Here is a 20,372-nt window from a genome sequence, read left to right as displayed (position 1 = left end):
AATTTATGTGGTGATATGTAATTATAATCTTTAATGGAAAAACAAAGTATATGTAATTATGATCAAATTACCCATCAATGAGGTTGTAATGCCAACAACGAAAATTGAACTCACACTCTTGTGGGATATGAATCAACTACTTATCAATTCAACAAATCAACCTTATTAAAGGACACTTTTGTAGGATATGAATCAACTACTTCTTTCAATTACATTTTATTATGATCAAAGGGTAATAAGGTGATTTAAAATTTCTCTTTAAAAAAAGAAAAAGTAGGTTCAAACTAAATGACATAAGTATACTCCATATGGAATGGAAGGATCTGTCCACAATGAAAAGGACTTTGCCATTATAGTGTCTCAAAAATTAAATTGTGTGGTAATATTAACCCCATCATGCGACATATTCCAACTGTGGAATCTAATAAATATTTCTATTAATGACACGTTTCGGTTTCTGATTTGCTGTTCAATAGATACCATTTCCGGAAACTATTGTGAACCATATATACAGAGAAATTATATGTCACTTTCCAATTTAATCACACAGAGAAATTATATGTCACTTTCCAATTTAGGTGGCATTTCACATGAGAAATGTTAATCCTTTCCCACCATGGGAAAGTTGGATTCAATGATTAGATTAACTGAAGAACATATTCTTAACATGCTCTCTCAACACTAGATTTTTCTTCACACTATCTTCCAACAATTTAAAAATTCTGAAAATTAATTTTCAGAAATTAAAAAAATATAAAAAATTCAGATATTTTTTTTTAATTCTGTAATTCATTTATTGAATGTTAGAATTTTTTTTTTGAAAAAATGAAAAAAAAAAATTGTTCAGAATTTTCCAGAATTTTATTTTCTTAGAAACATAAAAAACTTTAATTTCAAAATATTTTTTTTAGGATTTTTATTTTATTTTTCAGAATATCTTATTTTATTATGAAATTAAAAAATATATTCTTTTTAGAAAAATAAAAACTTATCTTAGTTTCCAAAATTTTATTTTTATTGAAATAAATTTTATTTTTTTCAAAAAAAATAATTCTAACATTCAATAAATAAATTACAGAATTTTAAAAAAAAAATTATCTGAATTTTTTTCTATTTTTTTGATTTTTTTAATTTCTGAAAATTAATTTTCAGAATTTTTAAATTGTTGGAAGATAGTGTCAAGAAAAATCTAGTGTTGAGAGAGCATGTTAAGAATATGTTCTTCACTTAATCTAATCATTGAATCCAATTTTCCCATGGTGGAAAATGATTAACCTTTCCCATGCGAACACACACCTCCGATTTAATCACATGCTTGTACCCATAAAAAAAAATTAAAACTTTCATTTTCTCATCCTAGGCCTTGCCACTATAGTTCTATCTATATAGATGTGTATTATGGGATGTATAATGTATCTTGCTAGGTCCCAAGTTTGGTACATCGTGGATAATTAAACATGTCTAAAATCTTGAGTCAATGTATCTTATATTAAGCTTTTTATTTTCATTTGTATGTAGTGTAAGCAAACTCACAGCTTATCTGTAAATGATAAAGACTTTTAACAAGAAAGATCCATGAGATAATGACCTTTCATAGGGATGTTTTCACCATGAGTGAAGTTGAACAAGTAGTTTTAAATGTTTGGGTCCATGGACTGACTTGTTTAACCTAGAGTTTGTGCGGGTCAAAATTTTGTATAATGTGAACTGTTTTGATGTGGATGACTTATACGAGTTGTGTCCGTTGAACTCATCGGTTATATAGGTGTGCCTTGCGGGTTGACTACCATATCACAATATTTTTCGTTTAAAAATTAAAATTTGTAAGTTAAATAACATTCTTAAATTGTCAGTTATTAGGGTTTAGGTATATATTACCGAAATTTTCAAAAAAATTATACCAAAAATTTCTTAGGAAGTAAACAAGAAATGACCTTTTTTTTTTTAATTAATAGTCATGGTCTGCCCTAGCGGGGCAGATGTAGACCAGAAATTTAACCCTATTTACTTTTGTTGATGGATTGACCCGAACTATCAACATTGTGAGTTGATATGTTAACATCCCAAATCAGTCTAAAGAGAGAAAAGTAATTAAAAAATTCATTATTTATAATTATTGATGTGACTTTTAAAAAGAAAAATGATAATTAACAAATTAATTGTATCTTTGCCGTATTTAATTGTTGTCCAACATTAATTTTGTTGTGAAAATCCTGTTCAAAAAAAAAAATTGTTGTGAAAATTACATTTTAGTGCAGCTACTCTTGCTTGTTTTGCAGTGTCTTTACTCTTTAGACTACTCTTTCTCTTTGCATGTTGAATTGGTTGTTGATACGACTACAGTTGAGGTGGCCTTTGATAATGACATAAGTAATGGTTGGAATGTGAATCTCAACTTTTAATTTTTTTCTATTGACAAAGTTCCTTGGCATCTTCGGCCAAAGTAGATGAATAGTGTTTTCAGGATTTACTCTATAGACACACACTAATAAATGTGTTATATGATTTTTTTGGTGTAGTATAGTTTTAATATACATAATTATCCTTAAACCTCTTCAAAAAAAATAATAAATTATCCTTAAAAAGTTTTACTCTTAAATCCATTATTTATGATTTGGTTGACATAAATATGTCTTTGTTTAATCTCAAAATTAAATAGCAACGCCAGTTATGAAATGAATCTTATGGATAAGGGCTTACCATTTTATTTTTTTTTTTGAAAATGGATAAGGGTTTACTATCATCATTGAATCTTGGCTTAAATATGAAAATGGTCCCTGCAAATATCTGGTGTTTTGGTTTTAGTCCCTATAAAAATATTTTTTGGGTTTTAGTCCATGCAAATATATAATATTTGGTTTTGGTCCTTGGTATTTTGTTTTAATCCTTGTAAAATCATTTCATATTGAAATTGGTCCCTATAATATTCATTTTAGTCCTCGTTTTGAGGGACTAAAATCAAATATTCTACATATTACAAGGACCAAATCCAATATGAATCAATTTTACAAGGACTAAAACAAAATACCAAGGACCAAAACCAAATTTTTTATATTTGCAGGGACTAAAACCAAAAAAATATTTTTACAGGGACTAAAACTAAAATATCAAATATTTGCAGGGACTATTTTCATATTTAAGCCTTGAATCTTTGGTATTTTGCAATAGACGGCACTAGTTTTTTAGTTTGCTAGTGAGAGAAACTCAACCTTTTGTTTAAATTTTTTTTCTCCTTCATCCATTAAGGATGGATGGTTTTAGGTCATTTTTGACCTAGAATCACCCCTCTACATATTTTTCTCCTTTTCTTTCAATCTAAATTAGTGGTTTTCACATATATCAAGTTTTCATTTTGTATTTTTTGTGATTTCGTCGTCTAAGTTACGTCGTTGTGTTGTTCGTCGTCTTGTGCGGCGTTTGATTTTGCGTTTGTCGCTGTGTTCATTTAGTTCCTATTGAAAGATCGACATAAGTCAATTACAAATTCAACCAATGATTTGGGTGTCAACGTTGCAGATCTGGAATCATGGGTATTTCGGTGACTTATATTTTATCATATTATTTGTAGGCATTTTACCGTTGTATGCTATTAACTTGGATGTTGTGAGATTGTTTGCAAATTCATCCTTTACGTTTTTAACGATGTTTGTATCTGATTTACTCTATCAATTTGAATGAATGAATGTCGTTTGTTTTGTCAAAAAAATCATTGAATCTTTGGTGGAACATTTTCTTGGATAAATTTATCTTTAATAGTTTAATTATTTTTCAAATTTAAATTTGTATTAAATGATTAGATAATGGTTGTGTCGTAGCTACCAAAGATGATCCCTCTGGTTATGACTTGACCACATTGAAAGCATACTTTACCATCTATGAAACAAAATATTTCCAGAGTCTAATCAACCACTTTAGAATCAAAATTACTCTAAGGAATAAGGGATTATCTATATGCCCGATGATCTAATATACAACTTAGCATTGTGCTCTAAAGCTTATCTAATAGAACTATCCCTTTGTGATATTGATATTTCTTGTCTCAAATGACCAAATATAATTTCACTACCACGTTAAGAATAATCACTATATAATCATTCCACTCATATGGAAGAAATTTGGTGATTGAAAGAGAAAAGACGAATGAAACACGGGTGAAAGATAAAAGTACAATTGAAGCTGAATGAGAGATGTGGAAAGTTCTTGAGAAAATGCAGGTGGCAAACAATTTTTCAAATTATTTTATGTATTATGTAGGTATAAAATATGTTTTTTTTGTTCAGAATATATATTATACACTAGTCATGAGTTTTTTTTAAGAAGTTTTTGAAACCAAGCCATCCGATGTAATACAAATATAATTTTTTTAAAATAGACCGAGTCATACGATTAAGTCATCCGGTTTTATCCGATTCAATCATACAGTTCCATCAATAATTTTATGGCTCGATCAGTAAACCAATGATTCAATAACTTTATCGAGTCAATGAGATTATGATACAATGACCAATCCATTTTAAAACATTGATTATTATAAATTAAATACCATGAGTTTGGTTGCATAAAAAAATCTTACTTTTTAAACTATTAAAATAAAAGACACTAAGTTAAACATAACAAATTTGATATATTAGATATAATGATAAAAAGACAAAACGGATAAGACACATGAATATGTTTCAAAGAAATAACACATTCATGTATTCCCCAACCGTACACTGTGTCGGCGCTTGACAATTATAAACACCATCATGCTAGTTTTTTCTTCCAATGTGGGACTATTTATAGTGTCCCTTTCTTGCTTCTTTAAGCTTAGAAGAAGATACATAAAATGTAATTCAGCAGCAGCTCATAATATGATACTGTAAGCAAGCATTTATCCAATGCCTCCGAGAAGTTGAACTCAAGTTTACGCCAATTCCATTAATTATGTTAATTGCTTATAGTTACAAAAAGATTATGTTTCCACAAAGGTATCTTAAATTGAATGATCATATAAAACAAGGTTTGAATGGTAGAATTCGATTGGTCCTAATAGGTACTATATGGAACCAATTTAATTAGTCTAAATAATTCGTAAGACATAAGTAATTGAAGATCGAACTGAACAATCCAGTTATGCTTTCGGGATTAAAATATTGATAAGAAAAAAAAATGCAAATAGACAAACATATTAGTGTTCGTCGTGTTCGTCTTTCCGCTAGTATTTATAGAGAATGTTTATGTGAATACTTATTTGACTAAAACGAAATTTAATGTACGACACATGATTGATAAGGTTAGGAGTATTGATTTAGTTGAGATTTTAATTAAATTTCGACACAGCTGTTTAAGAGAAACAAAAGTTTAACTCTTTTTGATAAAGAGAAACAAGGAGAGTAGCGATGGAAGTCATTCAAGATAACAACATTACTGCTAAAAGAAAGTTGAATTATCAATTATCAATAAGCATTAAAACCAAATAACTGTTTTTTTAGTTTTTACATCTCTAACACTAAGATACAAAATTAAAACTGAAATTTCATTTTTTATCGTCACTTCGATCTAATGACTAAAACTTGTGCATTGTAAACCAAATCTAAAACCAAACACAGTTTTTTGTGAACATATTCAAACCAAACCACATAGTTGAGAATATTATTGACCTTAACACATCAAAACCAAACACAGTTTTTTACAATTTTCAATTTAAGTTGATTCGACAATAATGTAAACGTATAAAATTAAAGAGGCTAATCATAACTTTGTGCTAAAAAATTTAAACATGTTTGGCAATAGAAGATAGGAAGAGTTCACATAAAACATCAAAATCTATTTTTATTGAGCCGGTGCAACATATATATTCTCATGTACTCAACAAAAGTTGATGGTTTAGGTCAGGATTATTTCCTTCACCAAAATTGTTACATAGATAAAAGGAGTTACAAATATTTTACAAAACATCTTCAAGATGCAGCTTAAGCTTTGAAGTCTCTTACGTGCTTTTATTCACTGCTTTCCCCAAGGAAGTGAAGTTCAACCTGAAAATAAGGAGTCAACCAACCAAATTTAGCAAAGATTAACCTAAATAAGATTAAAGGAGAGTATAGTGTGAACTAAATGAGTTTCTATCCATAATGGAGCAATTTATAATAGCCATTGATATATAAAGAATTTAATAAACCTGCACTGATAAAATATCTCAACAAATCGATGACTATGTAAAACTTTTTGGGGTTAATACCTCAAATAGTCCCTGTAATTTGGGCGAGGGCTGAAAATAGCTCCGGTAAAAATAAAATAAAATAAAACCACAGATTCCACCCCTTAATTATGGATTCTTCCTATTTAACCCTTTACAAGGTTTTTTCAGACTTCGGCCAAATATTTCTTTAATTTAAGGAATCCGAAATTACAATGTGGAATGTGTTTTTCTTGTAGTGGATATTTTCAAAGCTCGCCTAAATTACAGGGGCTATTCGAGGTATTAACACCAAAAAAATTTACATGGTCATTGATTTGTTGAGATATCTTAGGAAGTAATATAACAAAGCAGCACTATAGTCATATATTTTTTTTAACTCGTAGATTATGTTATTTTTTGAAGAAACATATAGATTATGTTATAATATACCAATGGGTTATTAAAAATTAGTACATTGCAGACCAAAAATCAATTGGTCCAGAGTAAGAACATGGAAACCATGACAAGTGTTAACAATGAGTATTGTCTATACCTGATAAGAGGCTTCTTCTGTGGTACAGGAGCAGGAATCCCACAAAACAATGGTGCTGTCAGCTCAGCAGGCTTTTCATTCCAAAAGAAAAAAAGGAAAATAGTTAGAGCTGCTTTCAATTTCTCAACACTATTAAACAACTTGTAGTTTTCACATAATGCAACTGAAATAAAACAATTGTTGAGGAACAAAATAATTAACAAGAAATGGATCATCATTCTAAATGTGAGGATTCTAAAAGAAAACAAAGAGCAATGTAATATTGGATTAAGGCCTTGATTGGATAGGCATAAGCACTTGTTTGAGAGAGCTTATTAAAACAACCTATGAAATGTTCATAAGTTCTTTTCAACTTATTTCCATACTCTCTTCAGGATAACTAATAAACACGGCTTATATAAAAACAATCTACCTTATTTTATCTTCTATTATATAAAAAATAGCTTATACACAAGCGCTTATTTGATATGTGCTTATACTATAAGTGCCTAAGTGTTTTATCCAAACAGAACCTAAGTGATAAAACAAATGCAAATTCAATGCCCTCATTGAAAAATTCATATAACTAGTCAGATTTATGTGACATGTGTGTAATCAATATGAATTCAAGATAACCTCATCATATATATAACAATTTACAATAGCTGCATAACATTTTATTGAAGAATTTGACTGTGAAAATCTTCCAAATATAAGCCATAATAAGAGATTAACCTCAAGCTCCTCCAAGCCTCCATTACAGAATGAATGAGTTGAACATACGGTTTCCTTTGAAATAACTTGATCTTCCACTACCACAGGATTTGGATTTGAAGAGTCAAAATTGTTGCTTTTCACACTTCCACCATTATCATTGACTTGATTTCTATACCCCATATCTTGTTCAAGCTCATCAGGTTCTTCTGTCAAAGCTTGATGCGCTTCATACGGACCAGCCATAATATGCTCGATGGCTAGACGTTCTTCTTCTTTAGTGTTAGATGTATCAGGAGCATCAAGTTGTTTGTTATCCGTCGCTGATCCATTGGTTACACTATCACCAGCAGGAATCTCACCAACCGATTTCAGACAGAGTTTCTCGCTCTTTTGATCACCCATACTATTGACTTCAGAGTCATCAAATTTCATAGAACAAGAACTAGTAGCACTAAAAGGATTTCTATCTTCAGGAACATTCCTATTGGGAGGGGATACAGATGCAGAGGACTTTGAAACCCTTGAGTTATTATTATCCTCCAATCGCTTTCTCTTCCTTTCATCATCGGCTCCAAGTACAACCGCTTTACCTCCTTGAGACTTTTCAGATTGACTTTGACCAGCAACCCTTGATTTCGAACTTCGTCTATTCTCACCGTTTACTCTAGACGGGACGGAAGGTCGAACACCGCCAGGAAATATGAAGTTTGGTATGTTACGACGTTTCACATGGGAGACGCGGATGTCCATTCCAGGTTTCCATGCAGTGTAAGCGTTTACATTATGCTTGAATTCTTCTACAGTTTGCCTTATATCAAACTGTTCACCTTCGCTTACCGGAACACCTTGCTTACGCTGCAGACCCATAAAGTAACATTGGTGGAAGGATCTAGATTTGTCTGAAAATTCGCCAGGATACGGGTGACACTGAAGCATACCATAAGTGTACTTCTCAATCTACAAGTTTAAAGAACCATGGTTATCAAATCAAGATTCAAACCAGGAATTAGAAGACCTATTTTATAATCATGAATCTAATTTTCTTATGAATCGTATGATACAATACCAATCAAAATATGAAATTTTTAAGTAAAAACAAATGACATAGCAAAACTATAAGTTGATATATCATAACAAGTAATTACAAATGATAAAATTTGCAATGTTATACCTTCAATGTCAACTGGCGGAGACGAGACTCAACCCAACCTTTCCATTGTCTAAGGTCGTCTGGATTCTCTGCTGTTATGTCTATTTGTAGGTAATTCTTGTAAGCTTCAAAAAATGGGTACGGCTCAAAAAGAGTATCCCAATCAGCTTTGCTAGCCTCCATAGCCTAAAAATACCACAAACATAAAATTTAAGCAATCCAAATATCACAATAAGAACAAAATAGGCAACAGCAACAACAACAACCAAACCTTATCTCACTAGGTGGAAATAAGAACAAGATATCTAATTATAAAATTTATAACAAACAAAAATCATGGCCAAACTATCAGATCGATAAAATATTTAACAAGAAATTGCTGATCAATCTTTTTACGTATACATTTTAAAACATTTTTCACTTATTAATCCATTTATTAATGCTACTGCTTCCTACATGAATTAATTGCCAATATTTTTATGATTATCCAAAAGAACACATTTTTTTAAGACCAGCATATCATATCATACCTCGCATATTTCAGTTCCCCTCTTGAACTCGTCTGACATAATACGCAGCGTACTAGTTGTCACATTGTAAGTAGAATTCATGCAAGGATAAGCAGGAGTAATTATTGGCATTAGATGATATCTATCTCGGGGATTTCTTCTAGGATCCCAAACCGATAGTCCAAGAGATCCTTCTTCAATAGCACAAAGCATGACTGGATTTGGCCATCGCCACTGAGTATATACTCTAAAGAACCGAGACACCAACATATTTGGAAGTGCGTTAGGATAAAGCTGGCATATTCGACCAACAAGCAATGCCAGATTTATACCACCAAGAAAACCAGCAACCTGCGAATAATATGGCAAAAAGATGCTTTAGGAAAATCAGAATCAATCAAATAATAATAATGAACAATTTTGGTACAGAAAATACGCCATCATGCATGATTCTATCAATATCATTGTCATACATTTGAATAAACACCACGACGCTTTGCCCAAAACCTCATGAACCTCAATGTTGTGCGAAAATTCTGCATTTAAGAAACAGAATACGATTATTCATAAGAATGCCGCACAAAATCTTAACGTAATTTCTAGGAGAGTAAATTTCATAACCACCACCTGAATATTTGGAACTAAACGCAAGACTTGATCAGTTACTCTACATCCGTTGAGACTGAGAACAGTTTGTTCATCTACATTTTGTAATATTGATTCCTGTGATATATCTAAGTCCTGCACACAAAATCCATTATTACTAAATGGTAAATTTAAAGTAAGATACAATTTACACTGTAAAACCAGAACAAAACACATCTTTTTTTTCTAAAAGCCACTTTTTTTAACCTTTTGAGAAAATCAAGTACTAAAAGAGATTTTTGGGTATGAAAAACTCAAAATCACCTCCAAAAAAAATACTGCTAACAAATTCTCATCCACAACTCTTGAGAAGCAGATACAAAGAAAAGAAATTGACAGGAACAGAAGAACAAGAAAAGTGCCCAAAATGACTTACTTCAGGAATAACCCACAATGCCAATCTTGCATACAGGAGATCTACAGAAACTCCATTAAACTTGAATTTCATCACAGGGACATGAGCATCAGGCACAGGGTGCAATTCAGTTACTTCCTCCATCTCAGATAGCATCTTCTGTAGCTCACCAAAGAAATCTTCCTATACCCAATTTAAATGGACGATAAGAGTTAAAAGGAGATAAAGTCTGAAAAAACGATATTTTAATCATAAAAAGCAACATTATCATACATCTCTGGTTGCATGTCTAGGTCCTACACAAAGGGTATCTATATCCGCTCCAGGACCATGCACCTGCAAGATTCGGAGTGAAAATTTTTGTAAGGAAAACAAAAAAAACAGATATTGTGAAATGTATATAGGATGACTAATCCAATAATCTCAGATTTAGCCCTGGTTTCATAGTGATTCATCAAATATCTGCCTTTAAACAGAGTGTATGTACACAAACGAGAAATTTTGGAAAATAAGAATAGTTCTGTACCCCTAGCCGATAGGAGCCAAAAGTGAAAATTTTGGCATTTGCTTCTTGCACCAGTTGTTCATTGAATCCCTTCGCCCTGCTAATGGTTTTCACCCAAATCTTCACAATCTAATTCACATTATAACGGCACAATCAAAACAAACAAATTCATTGCAATATATTTTGAATATGTATATGTCCCGGTAAAAAATTATATAATCACTATAATCAGTATATCGGAGATGTTCAATGAAGATTGGATATTCATATCAGTGTTGTTAAATCGCAGCTATAGATGCGTTAAAGTGCTGCAAGCCTGCAGCACAGCGAAATTTGAACAAATCGCTTTTGTTCCGTGATACGCCTTTTATTTAGAACAAAATGTTGTCGTACGAATATAGCACCATTGTAGCACTATTGCGTAGCAAATTTTGAACAACCCTCTATTTTCCACGATCCGCAATTAAAAATACGATTTAACAAAACAATAAACTCAGAATGTGAATCGTCGTATCTTCATTTAACAACTCCAATTTTCTGACCCTAGAAACCATATCGGTTTTTCACTGCAGCTAATCCTAGTAGTCCCTATATTTCTAAGATAGAATAAAATGAATGAAATTGCATCAACAACTAAACAAAGTCAACCTGGTCCAGTCTGCCAAGCACTTCCTCCCTACCAACTGCCTCCTGCTGACTCTCATACAATCCAGCGCCTTGCAAGTACTGAACACACAGAATCCAAATTCAGCACAAAATAACACTTACAAACTTTGTAGCACTGACACTTCTTATCAAAGGCGTGTTCAGTATCCGACACATGACATGACACTGACACATATGATTACGTTCTATTATGTCATTTTCTTAAATTACTACTAGTGACAATGTGTCAGTGTCGTGTTTGGTGTTTGTGCTTCAAGCTTACAAAAGCTCTAAAATACATAAAAATTCACATTAACAACAAAAAACAATAACCTTTTCAAGTTCATGAGTCTTTGTCACATCTTCCTCAGTTGGTCCAGCCAATGAAATTGGCTCAGTTATCCCTAACCATTGTTTTCCATTACTCTGATTGTTCATTCCAGGGATCCCCATCACCAAATTAAAACAAATTTTTTTTTTTTTTTACTAATTATTATAATCTTTTTTTTTTCAATGATAGGGTTGCAAATTTGCAATGAGAATTATCAATTACTTTTTTTTTCACTTTTTTTTTTCCAATAAATTCAAATAAAAACAAAATAAAATACTTAAGGAACAAAAAAAAATTACAAACACTATAACAATGTGACGATGATGATGATAATTGTTTTTGATTTTACAATACTTATGATGATACCTTCCAAAGCTATGAACTTTTACGATAATAACAAAAGGGAATAAAATTACACAGCTAAAAACAATAAATTCATATAATAATTGAACAAATACTAAAAATCTTCAAATTGGGGCTTTTTGAACCGTAACCCTAAATCAGCAATTCCGAGCAATCACGATGACCCAGATGAATGAATTTGTGAAAAACGCGATCAGAAGTGCAGAAAGCCTTCAACTTGATGAATTCTCGATTGTTGAATTGAACCTTGAAAGCTTCAAAACATAAAAAATATTTCATTAAATTAAATTAAATTAAACAAATAAGGATGAAAATTAACGAAAAGGTTGGAGAGAGAGATTACAGAGAGGAAGGAAAAGGATGCAATGATATGGGTTTGGAGAAGAAAGGAACGGATAAATAGAATCTATATTTATATAGATACTTATACTATTTATAGGAATAAGGGTTGTGGGATGTTATTTTATTATTCCTAGGTTACCCTTAAACAAATTTGTTACATTGTCTCGTTTAAAAATAAAATAAAAATTATATTATATTTATTATATTGTTATTGTTATATATTGAAAAAGATAAGTATTGTTTGTTACAATTTAAAAAAGTGATTATGGATATATATCGTTGTGTCATTAAAAAAAGATAAAATTGTTAGTATTGTTGAAAAAGATAATTATTGTTTGTTACAATTAAGGTCCGTTTGGTTCGAGAATTAGGAGGGGAGGGGAGGGGAGGGATTTTTACGGAGGGGAGTGGAGGGGAGATATTTTTAATTAAAAGTGTGTTTGGTTCACAAGGGGAGGGGAGGGATTTTAACAGTATTTTACCGTTTTACCCTTAAACTTAATTAAATAAAAGAAACTGTTTGTTTTTACGATTTCAGAAACTGACAAAGACAAGCACACATCTAAGCCGCTATTTTATCTTAAACTGGCTCATGTATTTTGCTCCAAGCATCATATTGTTTTTTTTTTTTTGGCTTTTTTTATCGGAGCAATTCTTTGTAATATTTTTTTTATAAGAGCAATTCTTTGTAATCCTTGCATTTTTTTCCAATTACTTTCGTAAAAAATAGCATAGCTCTTAAATATATGACATAAGAATTTTCAAAATCATGGATAGTGCTTATTAATTAACAATTGTAAGATAAATGAAATTTGTTGCATATGAACAAATAAGACACATGAAAGTGACTATGACTACTGTTAACTATTTCTCCTTAAAAAAAATAATGATAAACATCATAACAAAACAGTCTCCCTAAAAAAACTCATAAACATCATAACACCATCATAGTATGATTAATCAGAAGAACCAAAGACAGTTTCCATTATGACTGCTTTGCGTGCTTTGGGTGGACACTGAAGAATCATTCTAAGTATGTCTACATCTTTCATGACAACACGATATATCTTAGGCAATGAATTTGGGTCACATCCACACTCCTCTAATAAATTCCAAGTCTCTTCTCCTGAAATTGGAGGCAACTCGTGTTTATGACGTTCTCTCGTTATTTCATTTCCTTCCTGTAACGCCCACTTTCGTTTAATCGTTATTTAATCGAGTTTAGGCAATTATATTATAATTATATAATATATGCGTGATTTTGTTATGTTTTGGTGATTCACGATGAATTTAGTGATTTGATTGATGACGTGATAAGTTATGAGTTTTGGAGGATTTGATTATGATATGAGATTTATTTTATTGTTAAATAGAATAAAGATTTGAAAATAATATAAAATATTTAGTTGAGGGCTGTTTTGATATTTTAGATAGTGTTGGGGGAGAAAGTGAGATAAGATAAGTATTTTAAGAGGAGATATAAAAGGTTAGACCTAGTTTAGAAAAACATAACGTACGTACGACTGTTTTTGGAGAAAAGGGAGAAAAAGCCAAGAGAAGAGGAACCTAGAGTGAGGGCTGCGATTTCTTCATACAAGGTAAGGGTGAGACTAATAATTCAATAATGTTATTTGCTGTAATTCTGATGATTAGTTGACCAAGTTAGGATTGATTTAGAGAAGTTTTGGAATTAGGTCAAAACCCTAAAAATTGATGATCAAACGGTAAAACTTGTTAGATTGATGAAAGAACCGTCCTTTAACCTTAGAATATGTTTAGGATGAATTCTGGAATCAAAACCACGCTTTGAACCATGTTGTTTGATGGATTTTTGAGAAAAACCCTAGTCTGCCCGAGCTTCTGTTCATCGCTCGCCTTGGCGAGTGATGATCCTCGCCTCGCGAGTGATGAACTTCATCGCTCGCCACGCGAGCCCTTTCCTTTCGCCTTGCGAGTTGTTTGGTTCAACTCGCCATGGCGAGAAATCCCCTTCGCCTCACGAGTTGTGTGACGCAGCTCGCCACTGCGAGCCACCTTACTCGCCATAGCGAGCTAAGGCAGAGTGCATGTTAGATTTCGTGTTTCGACCTTTTTAGTTGAATTTTGTATGCCTTTGAGTACCTGAACACATCTAGTATTGATTAGGAATGAATGTAGGATCAGAAGGAACCCAGAACAACCTTGGTTTGGGAGTTGAGTGGTACTCGCCATGGCGAGTAAGTACTCTCGCCTCGCGAGCACAACCAATATGGAATTGTTTATGTGTTTGTGCGATCTGTGTCGCACTTGATGATCAAGAGTGAACCCCTAACTGGTAATGAGACCTAGTGATGTCGTTTAATGCAGACTGTAGAGTTGTTTAAGTTATATTAATATTAATTGAATATGAACTGTTGTATTGTATATTCATGCAAGATAAGAAGATGTGATAAAGATACAAATTATGTGCTTTGATATAATGATATCATCTTGTTATGTGACCTGTTTATGCTGCTTCCGTTATTTAACTAAGTGCATAAGTATATGATGAAGTTAAGCTCCAAATTATTGGATGCATGTCGATAAGTTGATTACGATGTTTTGTGTCCATGCATAGCATATCATTGAGCTTAGTCCTCACCACGAATATTAGGAGCTTTGTCCTCCGCACGTTTTATAGGAGCTTTGTCCTCCGCACGATTAAAGTATATTAATACTTATGATGACGATTGGTACCACATGCATATAAGGAGTCTAGGAGCATTGTCACATTGTCACGATTAAGATGTCTTGTTGATAATGAATGAATATGTGATTACGTGATAAGTGTTTGTTGATTATGTTATGTTGTTCATAATGAATTGGATATATGATTACGTGATAACTGTTTAGCATTTATGCAAAGTTAATAATGGAATGATTATGATGTTAATTTATGATTCGCAATTACATTGATTAATGTTATTTTATTATGAAATCTCACCCCTTCTGCTTGAAAATGTTGCCATTCGTATGGGTAACTTGCAGGTGATCGTGCTTAGTGTGCAGTTGCCGTCGTGAGTGGCCTTGCCTTCACTATGTCGTCTAGGTCGCTCTGATACGTAACGGGATGGGGTTAATGCTATAACATGCTTCATTCTTTTACGTGAACTGTCATGATAATTTATGTTTGATAAACTCTTTTGAGATACTCTGTTGGGGCCTGCGTGCCAAAACATTTCATATGAATTATGTTTATGATTTTCCGCTGCAATGTTTAAGATATTGGTTAAATTATTATTTAACTGTTGGACTACGTTATATGTGATATCCCGTTGTTTGATGTTTACTCTGATAAATGTTATGTTTTTAAAGAAATTTTGATATTGGGAAAACGGGGTGTTACACTTCCCGTATTGCAGCATTTCCTTCTCTGAGTGCCTCTGCAACCACTTTCATTGACTCTTTAAGTTCAATAATATCATTGTATGTCTCTTTATTCTTAGCCACTTTCAATCTCTTCCTTTTTCCACCACTTGCCATGGTTGAAGGATCATATGATTGTGTTTCAGGTAAAGTAAAGTCATAATCAGGAGCATCAAAGCTCTCCAAAGTTACCTCATTCCGAGCAACACGGTCATCAATATCTTGAATAGTTTTAACAAAATCTTCCTCAGTGATAGATGCCCCTCGTTTTCTGGTCTCTTTAAAAGTTCCAGATTCATCTCCATCAGCTCGGTTAGGCCCATGAAGTATTGATATCTTTTTATAGTTTGGAAATGAATCAACTCTCCAATGTGCTGCTTTTGGTTTCGACTGAAAAGTAAGTTTGACACAAGTTGTAAAATTTTTTATCAATCAAAAAATATTTCAAAATACAAGATTTACAAAATTTACCTCAATTAGAGCAGCCCAAACTGGTTCTTCCGCATCCCATAACTGTGTAGTTGAATTCCAAGAAAACCCACTCATACCACCTTTAAAAATTTCGTGATACTCACTGTAGTTTCTTTTCAAAGTTTTCCAACGATTTTGTATCTTCACCTTATCAATTTGGTCACCAAACAATCTCACGAGTTCATCTGTAACATTGTTATATGCTATTGACGTAAAGGTACCGTTAACTTTGTTACCGTTTTCAAATTCTTGCATGAGAGCATCAACAAGAGCATCATCCATGGCTTTATTCCAGGTCAAAGACCCAGAATTACCATTGTTGGTTGACAATTGCTTTTTCGATGTCATAATCTATAAAAATGGTCAATTATAACATAACTACATTAATAAATATAATTAACATGAAGTTCCAATATCATTCACTTGACATCAATTTCAAATATACATTTAGTCCAAACACACACATATATAAAAAACACCATAATTTAATAAATTCAGTACTACTTCATCAAAGAAAAACCAAAATCAAAATAATAATATAAATTGCAATGTAATCCATTTAGGTTTGACCATTATTTTCATAATTTGACCACATTTGATGCGCTGCACCATTTTTTATAATTCCACCTTGAGCAAATTCATCCATATCACTTCTTGATGCCTCATGATTGTCATGGGATACATTTTGATTTGCAAGTTCGACATCTACTTCAGCTATAAGGTCTTCATTTGGTTCTGCGCTCATTAGATAATTGTGAAGAATGCAACATGCAAAAATGATTAATTTCTGAGCTTTGACTCCATAAGCGGGTTCTGTTGAATTTGATAAAATCTCAAATCTTTTTTTTAATACACCAAAGGCTCTTTCAATTGCATTTCGTAAAGACGCATGCCGAAGATTAAACAATTCTTTATAATTTAGGGGTGAATTTCTTGCCGAAAATTCTTTCAAGTGATACCGAACTCCTCTATAAGGCGTAATAAGTCCACTTGTCAACATGAAACCAGCATCAACTAGATAATATTTTCCTATAGTAAAGGTAAATAATAAATGTGATAGTTTGAAGTATATAATATAAGTAGTTATAACTTTATGTTGATTCTTATATTACCTTGAGGAATTTTAAGTTTATCTTCTCGTGTTAATGCATTCTTTATTATTCTTGAGTCAGAGGCGGAGCCTTCCCATCCCGCAAGCACATACGTGAACTTTAAATCAAAAGTGCACGCTGCTAAAACATTTTGTGTTGGATACTCTTTCCTACCACGATAACGAGGGGCGTCTTTTGCAGATACCTTGACTCGTATATGTGTTCCATCTATAGCACCAACACAATCCTGACACAATATAGTATTTTTCTATCAATATATATATATATATATATATATATATAATTTATTCAAGTCTTGCTAATATTTTATTAATATAAAAATGTACCTTAAAATATGGGTAGAATCTAGTGCTACTAGAAATTTCCAAGGGGATCGTTGATCCATCAGGTTGTACAATAAACTTTTCTTCCAATTCAAGAATAGCTTTCAAAACTTGATGGAGATGACGACTAATTGTCTCACCCGAACGACGAAACCAAAAGTTGACTTCACGATTTTTAGCATTATGGGTTAGTATGTAAAGTGATTTTGCAACTTGTTCTTCCACACTTGACCATCTTGTAGGTCGTAAGCCCCCTTCTCTTTCTAACATATCGCATAACTTTAAAAAAGTTTGAGAACCCATTCTTATTATATTTCTACTAGTTTCACTATTTTTAAGTTGATACATTACTTCTTCACGCACCCTTTCTCTCTGAGAGCTCATACTATAACTTATTTTTTTTTTACGAGAGATTCGAATATAACAAAAGACAACAGCACACATAAGCTAAGCTATAGCTCTTCGGCGCAAATCAAACCATCTATTGATAGCAATTTCCTGATCTTGATGATCCATCTAATCGCATAAAATTAATTTCTAGATTATATAACTCTTATACTACAATTACATATAGACATGTAATAAACTACAACAAACATATTTATATATAAACGAGGCCATGATCAATATATGGAAGAAAAAAAAATGAAACAAAACATATAGAAAGAAAAGCAGAACGTAAAAAAGAAAAAAAAAATCATGATTAATGTATAGATATATGGAAGATAAAAAAAATGAAACAAAGCATATAGATTAATGTACAGAAAAATAAAGCCAAGATTTTACACAACAAGACATGTAGGATCGGTGAATTAACAGTGAAAAAAAACACTACTAGGTTGTGATTATCCTATTTTAGCTAGAAGTGAAGATTTGCATTTTATATAAGCTGTATCTGATACTCCAACAACAATAAGTATCAATAAAAATAATGCACAGCTTTGAGGATGGATATGTAGTGTGCCAACAGGAACAAGTTCAATAGCCAACATCAGCATGCTTGAGAGAGGTTTTAAGTGGGAACATGTTAAATGTAAACATGTCCTGAGTTTTTACTGTTCGTTTGCCTGTAGGCTGTAGCTATTTTATGCAAAATTTTATTTGTATATTTCTGTTCTCATGGTAAATTATTTTAAAACTATGTGCGTTTTTAGTGAATTTCATTTTCAATTTGATTCAATGATTACGAGTTATATTCAGCTAATCCGATAATAGTAAGGTTGTGTAGTGAAAAAAAATTCTGGTCAAGATTTTACACAACAAGACATGGATAGGTGAATTAACTGTGAAAAAAAAGCAAGCAACAACAAGTATAATAAGCTGAATTAAAATAAAATAATAATAATAATAATAATAATAAAACTTCAACGATTTCATCAAAAAAAAAAAGACTTCAACGATTTTAAAAGTGAAAAAAAAACAATACTCTCAAATGAATGGATCAATACCATAAGAAAAAACACACTATGAAACAAACAAGCCACCGTAAGGATAAAGCAACAATTTAAACAATAAAGTTCCAACAACGATAACGATTAAACAAGGATAATAAAGTAGCGAATCAATAACGATGTAATTAATAATACTACGATATAGACAATGAGATGATGAAATTACTCACAATTCACTTTGGAGGAAGCCTCAAGCAGTCGTTGACAACAACAAAGTAGTAGTAAGAGCGGTTTGTACATCTAACAAATAAGAGTGGTAGATTATATAATAATAAAAATTGTTACAAGGAAAATATAACAAAATAATAATAATAATTGTTACAAGAATAAGATAACCTAATAATAATAATAAGATTCTTACAAAAATAATATAATCTAATAATAATAAAAGTTGTTACAAGGTTAATATTGAGATTTGAAATTAATTTAAGGATAATTATGGCAATGCAATAAAATTTTAAAGAGATTTGCTCCCCTCCCCTCCCCTTCCCTTCCCTTCTAAAAATTGAACCAAACACTTCAAATTAAAAATCTCCCCTCCCCTTCCCTCCCCTCCCCTCCAAAACTCTCGAACCAAACGGACCCTAAATAGTGAGATTATGGGATTTTTTTATTATTCTTATTTTATCCAAAAACAAATTTGTTTATAATGTTGGTGTCGTTTAAAAAAAATTATATTATAATTATTATATTGTTAATATTATTGAAAAAGAGGAGCTTTGTTTGTTACAATTTGAAAATTAAAAATATATTTACTATAAAATTTTTTTTTTGAAGAAAAACAATTGAATCCAAATTAAAAATTTAATGAAAAATCATATTAGAAATTTATACGCATTATCACAACTAGTGAAAAGACGGGTACTCACGTGCTCCTCTTTTCGCTATTTTTATCGCGCTAACATTTGAAAATTATGAATGGTGTTTTTTAGTGAAATTTTGATTAAAAGTAAAAATATAAATGTTTGTTGTTTTCCTATTATAACAAATCAAACTAACCGTGTTCATCTATTTCAATGACACCAACAGTATAACAAAAAAAAAATATAATTTAAATTCTTATCTTTTTAATTACACCAACAATAATCATTATTATAGAAAATTTGTTTAAGGGTATAATTAGGATATTAAAAAACCCGGCCAAAATCTATATTTTCTTTATATAAAGTAAGTATAGATATATATATCTAATATGTAATTGTAACTCATCAATCATTAGAATTGGAATTGGATTGTTTTGGGTTGTGTGTATCGTATGTTATCTTTTAATTTTTTGGTTATCGGTAATTGGTATGAGTAACTCTTGTCTCGTTAGATGAAGTTCATATGATATATGAAGGAATCCCAAGAGTTGTGTTGTATCCTAAATACAAAATA

General features: G+C 31.5%; 1 protein-coding gene across 1 annotated transcript; it reads right to left on the bottom strand.

Moving 5' to 3' along the window:
• Positions 1–5,788: 5,788 nt before the first annotated feature.
• Positions 5,789–12,389, bottom strand: LOC11422260 (nuclear poly(A) polymerase 1). The gene is made up of 13 exons (XM_003620317.4): positions 12,256–12,389; positions 11,552–12,166; positions 11,222–11,299; positions 10,595–10,702; positions 10,342–10,404; positions 10,090–10,251; positions 9,696–9,809; positions 9,542–9,604; positions 9,090–9,419; positions 8,581–8,745; positions 7,428–8,366; positions 6,714–6,784; positions 5,789–6,017 (listed from the first exon to the last, which is right to left on the bottom strand). The coding sequence occupies exons 2-13, from the start codon at positions 11,669–11,671 to the stop codon at positions 5,972–5,974; spliced, it is 2,259 nt and encodes a 752-aa protein (XP_003620365.1). The 5' UTR covers positions 11,672–12,166; positions 12,256–12,389; the 3' UTR covers positions 5,789–5,971.
• Between the last annotated feature and the right edge of the window lie 7,983 nt (positions 12,390–20,372).

Source organism: Medicago truncatula, chromosome 6 (genome assembly GCF_003473485.1).
Source record: "Medicago truncatula cultivar Jemalong A17 chromosome 6, MtrunA17r5.0-ANR, whole genome shotgun sequence".
In the NCBI taxonomy this organism is placed as follows: domain Eukaryota; kingdom Viridiplantae; phylum Streptophyta; class Magnoliopsida; order Fabales; family Fabaceae; genus Medicago; species Medicago truncatula.
This window is presented reverse-complemented; position numbering and strand designations above follow the sequence as displayed.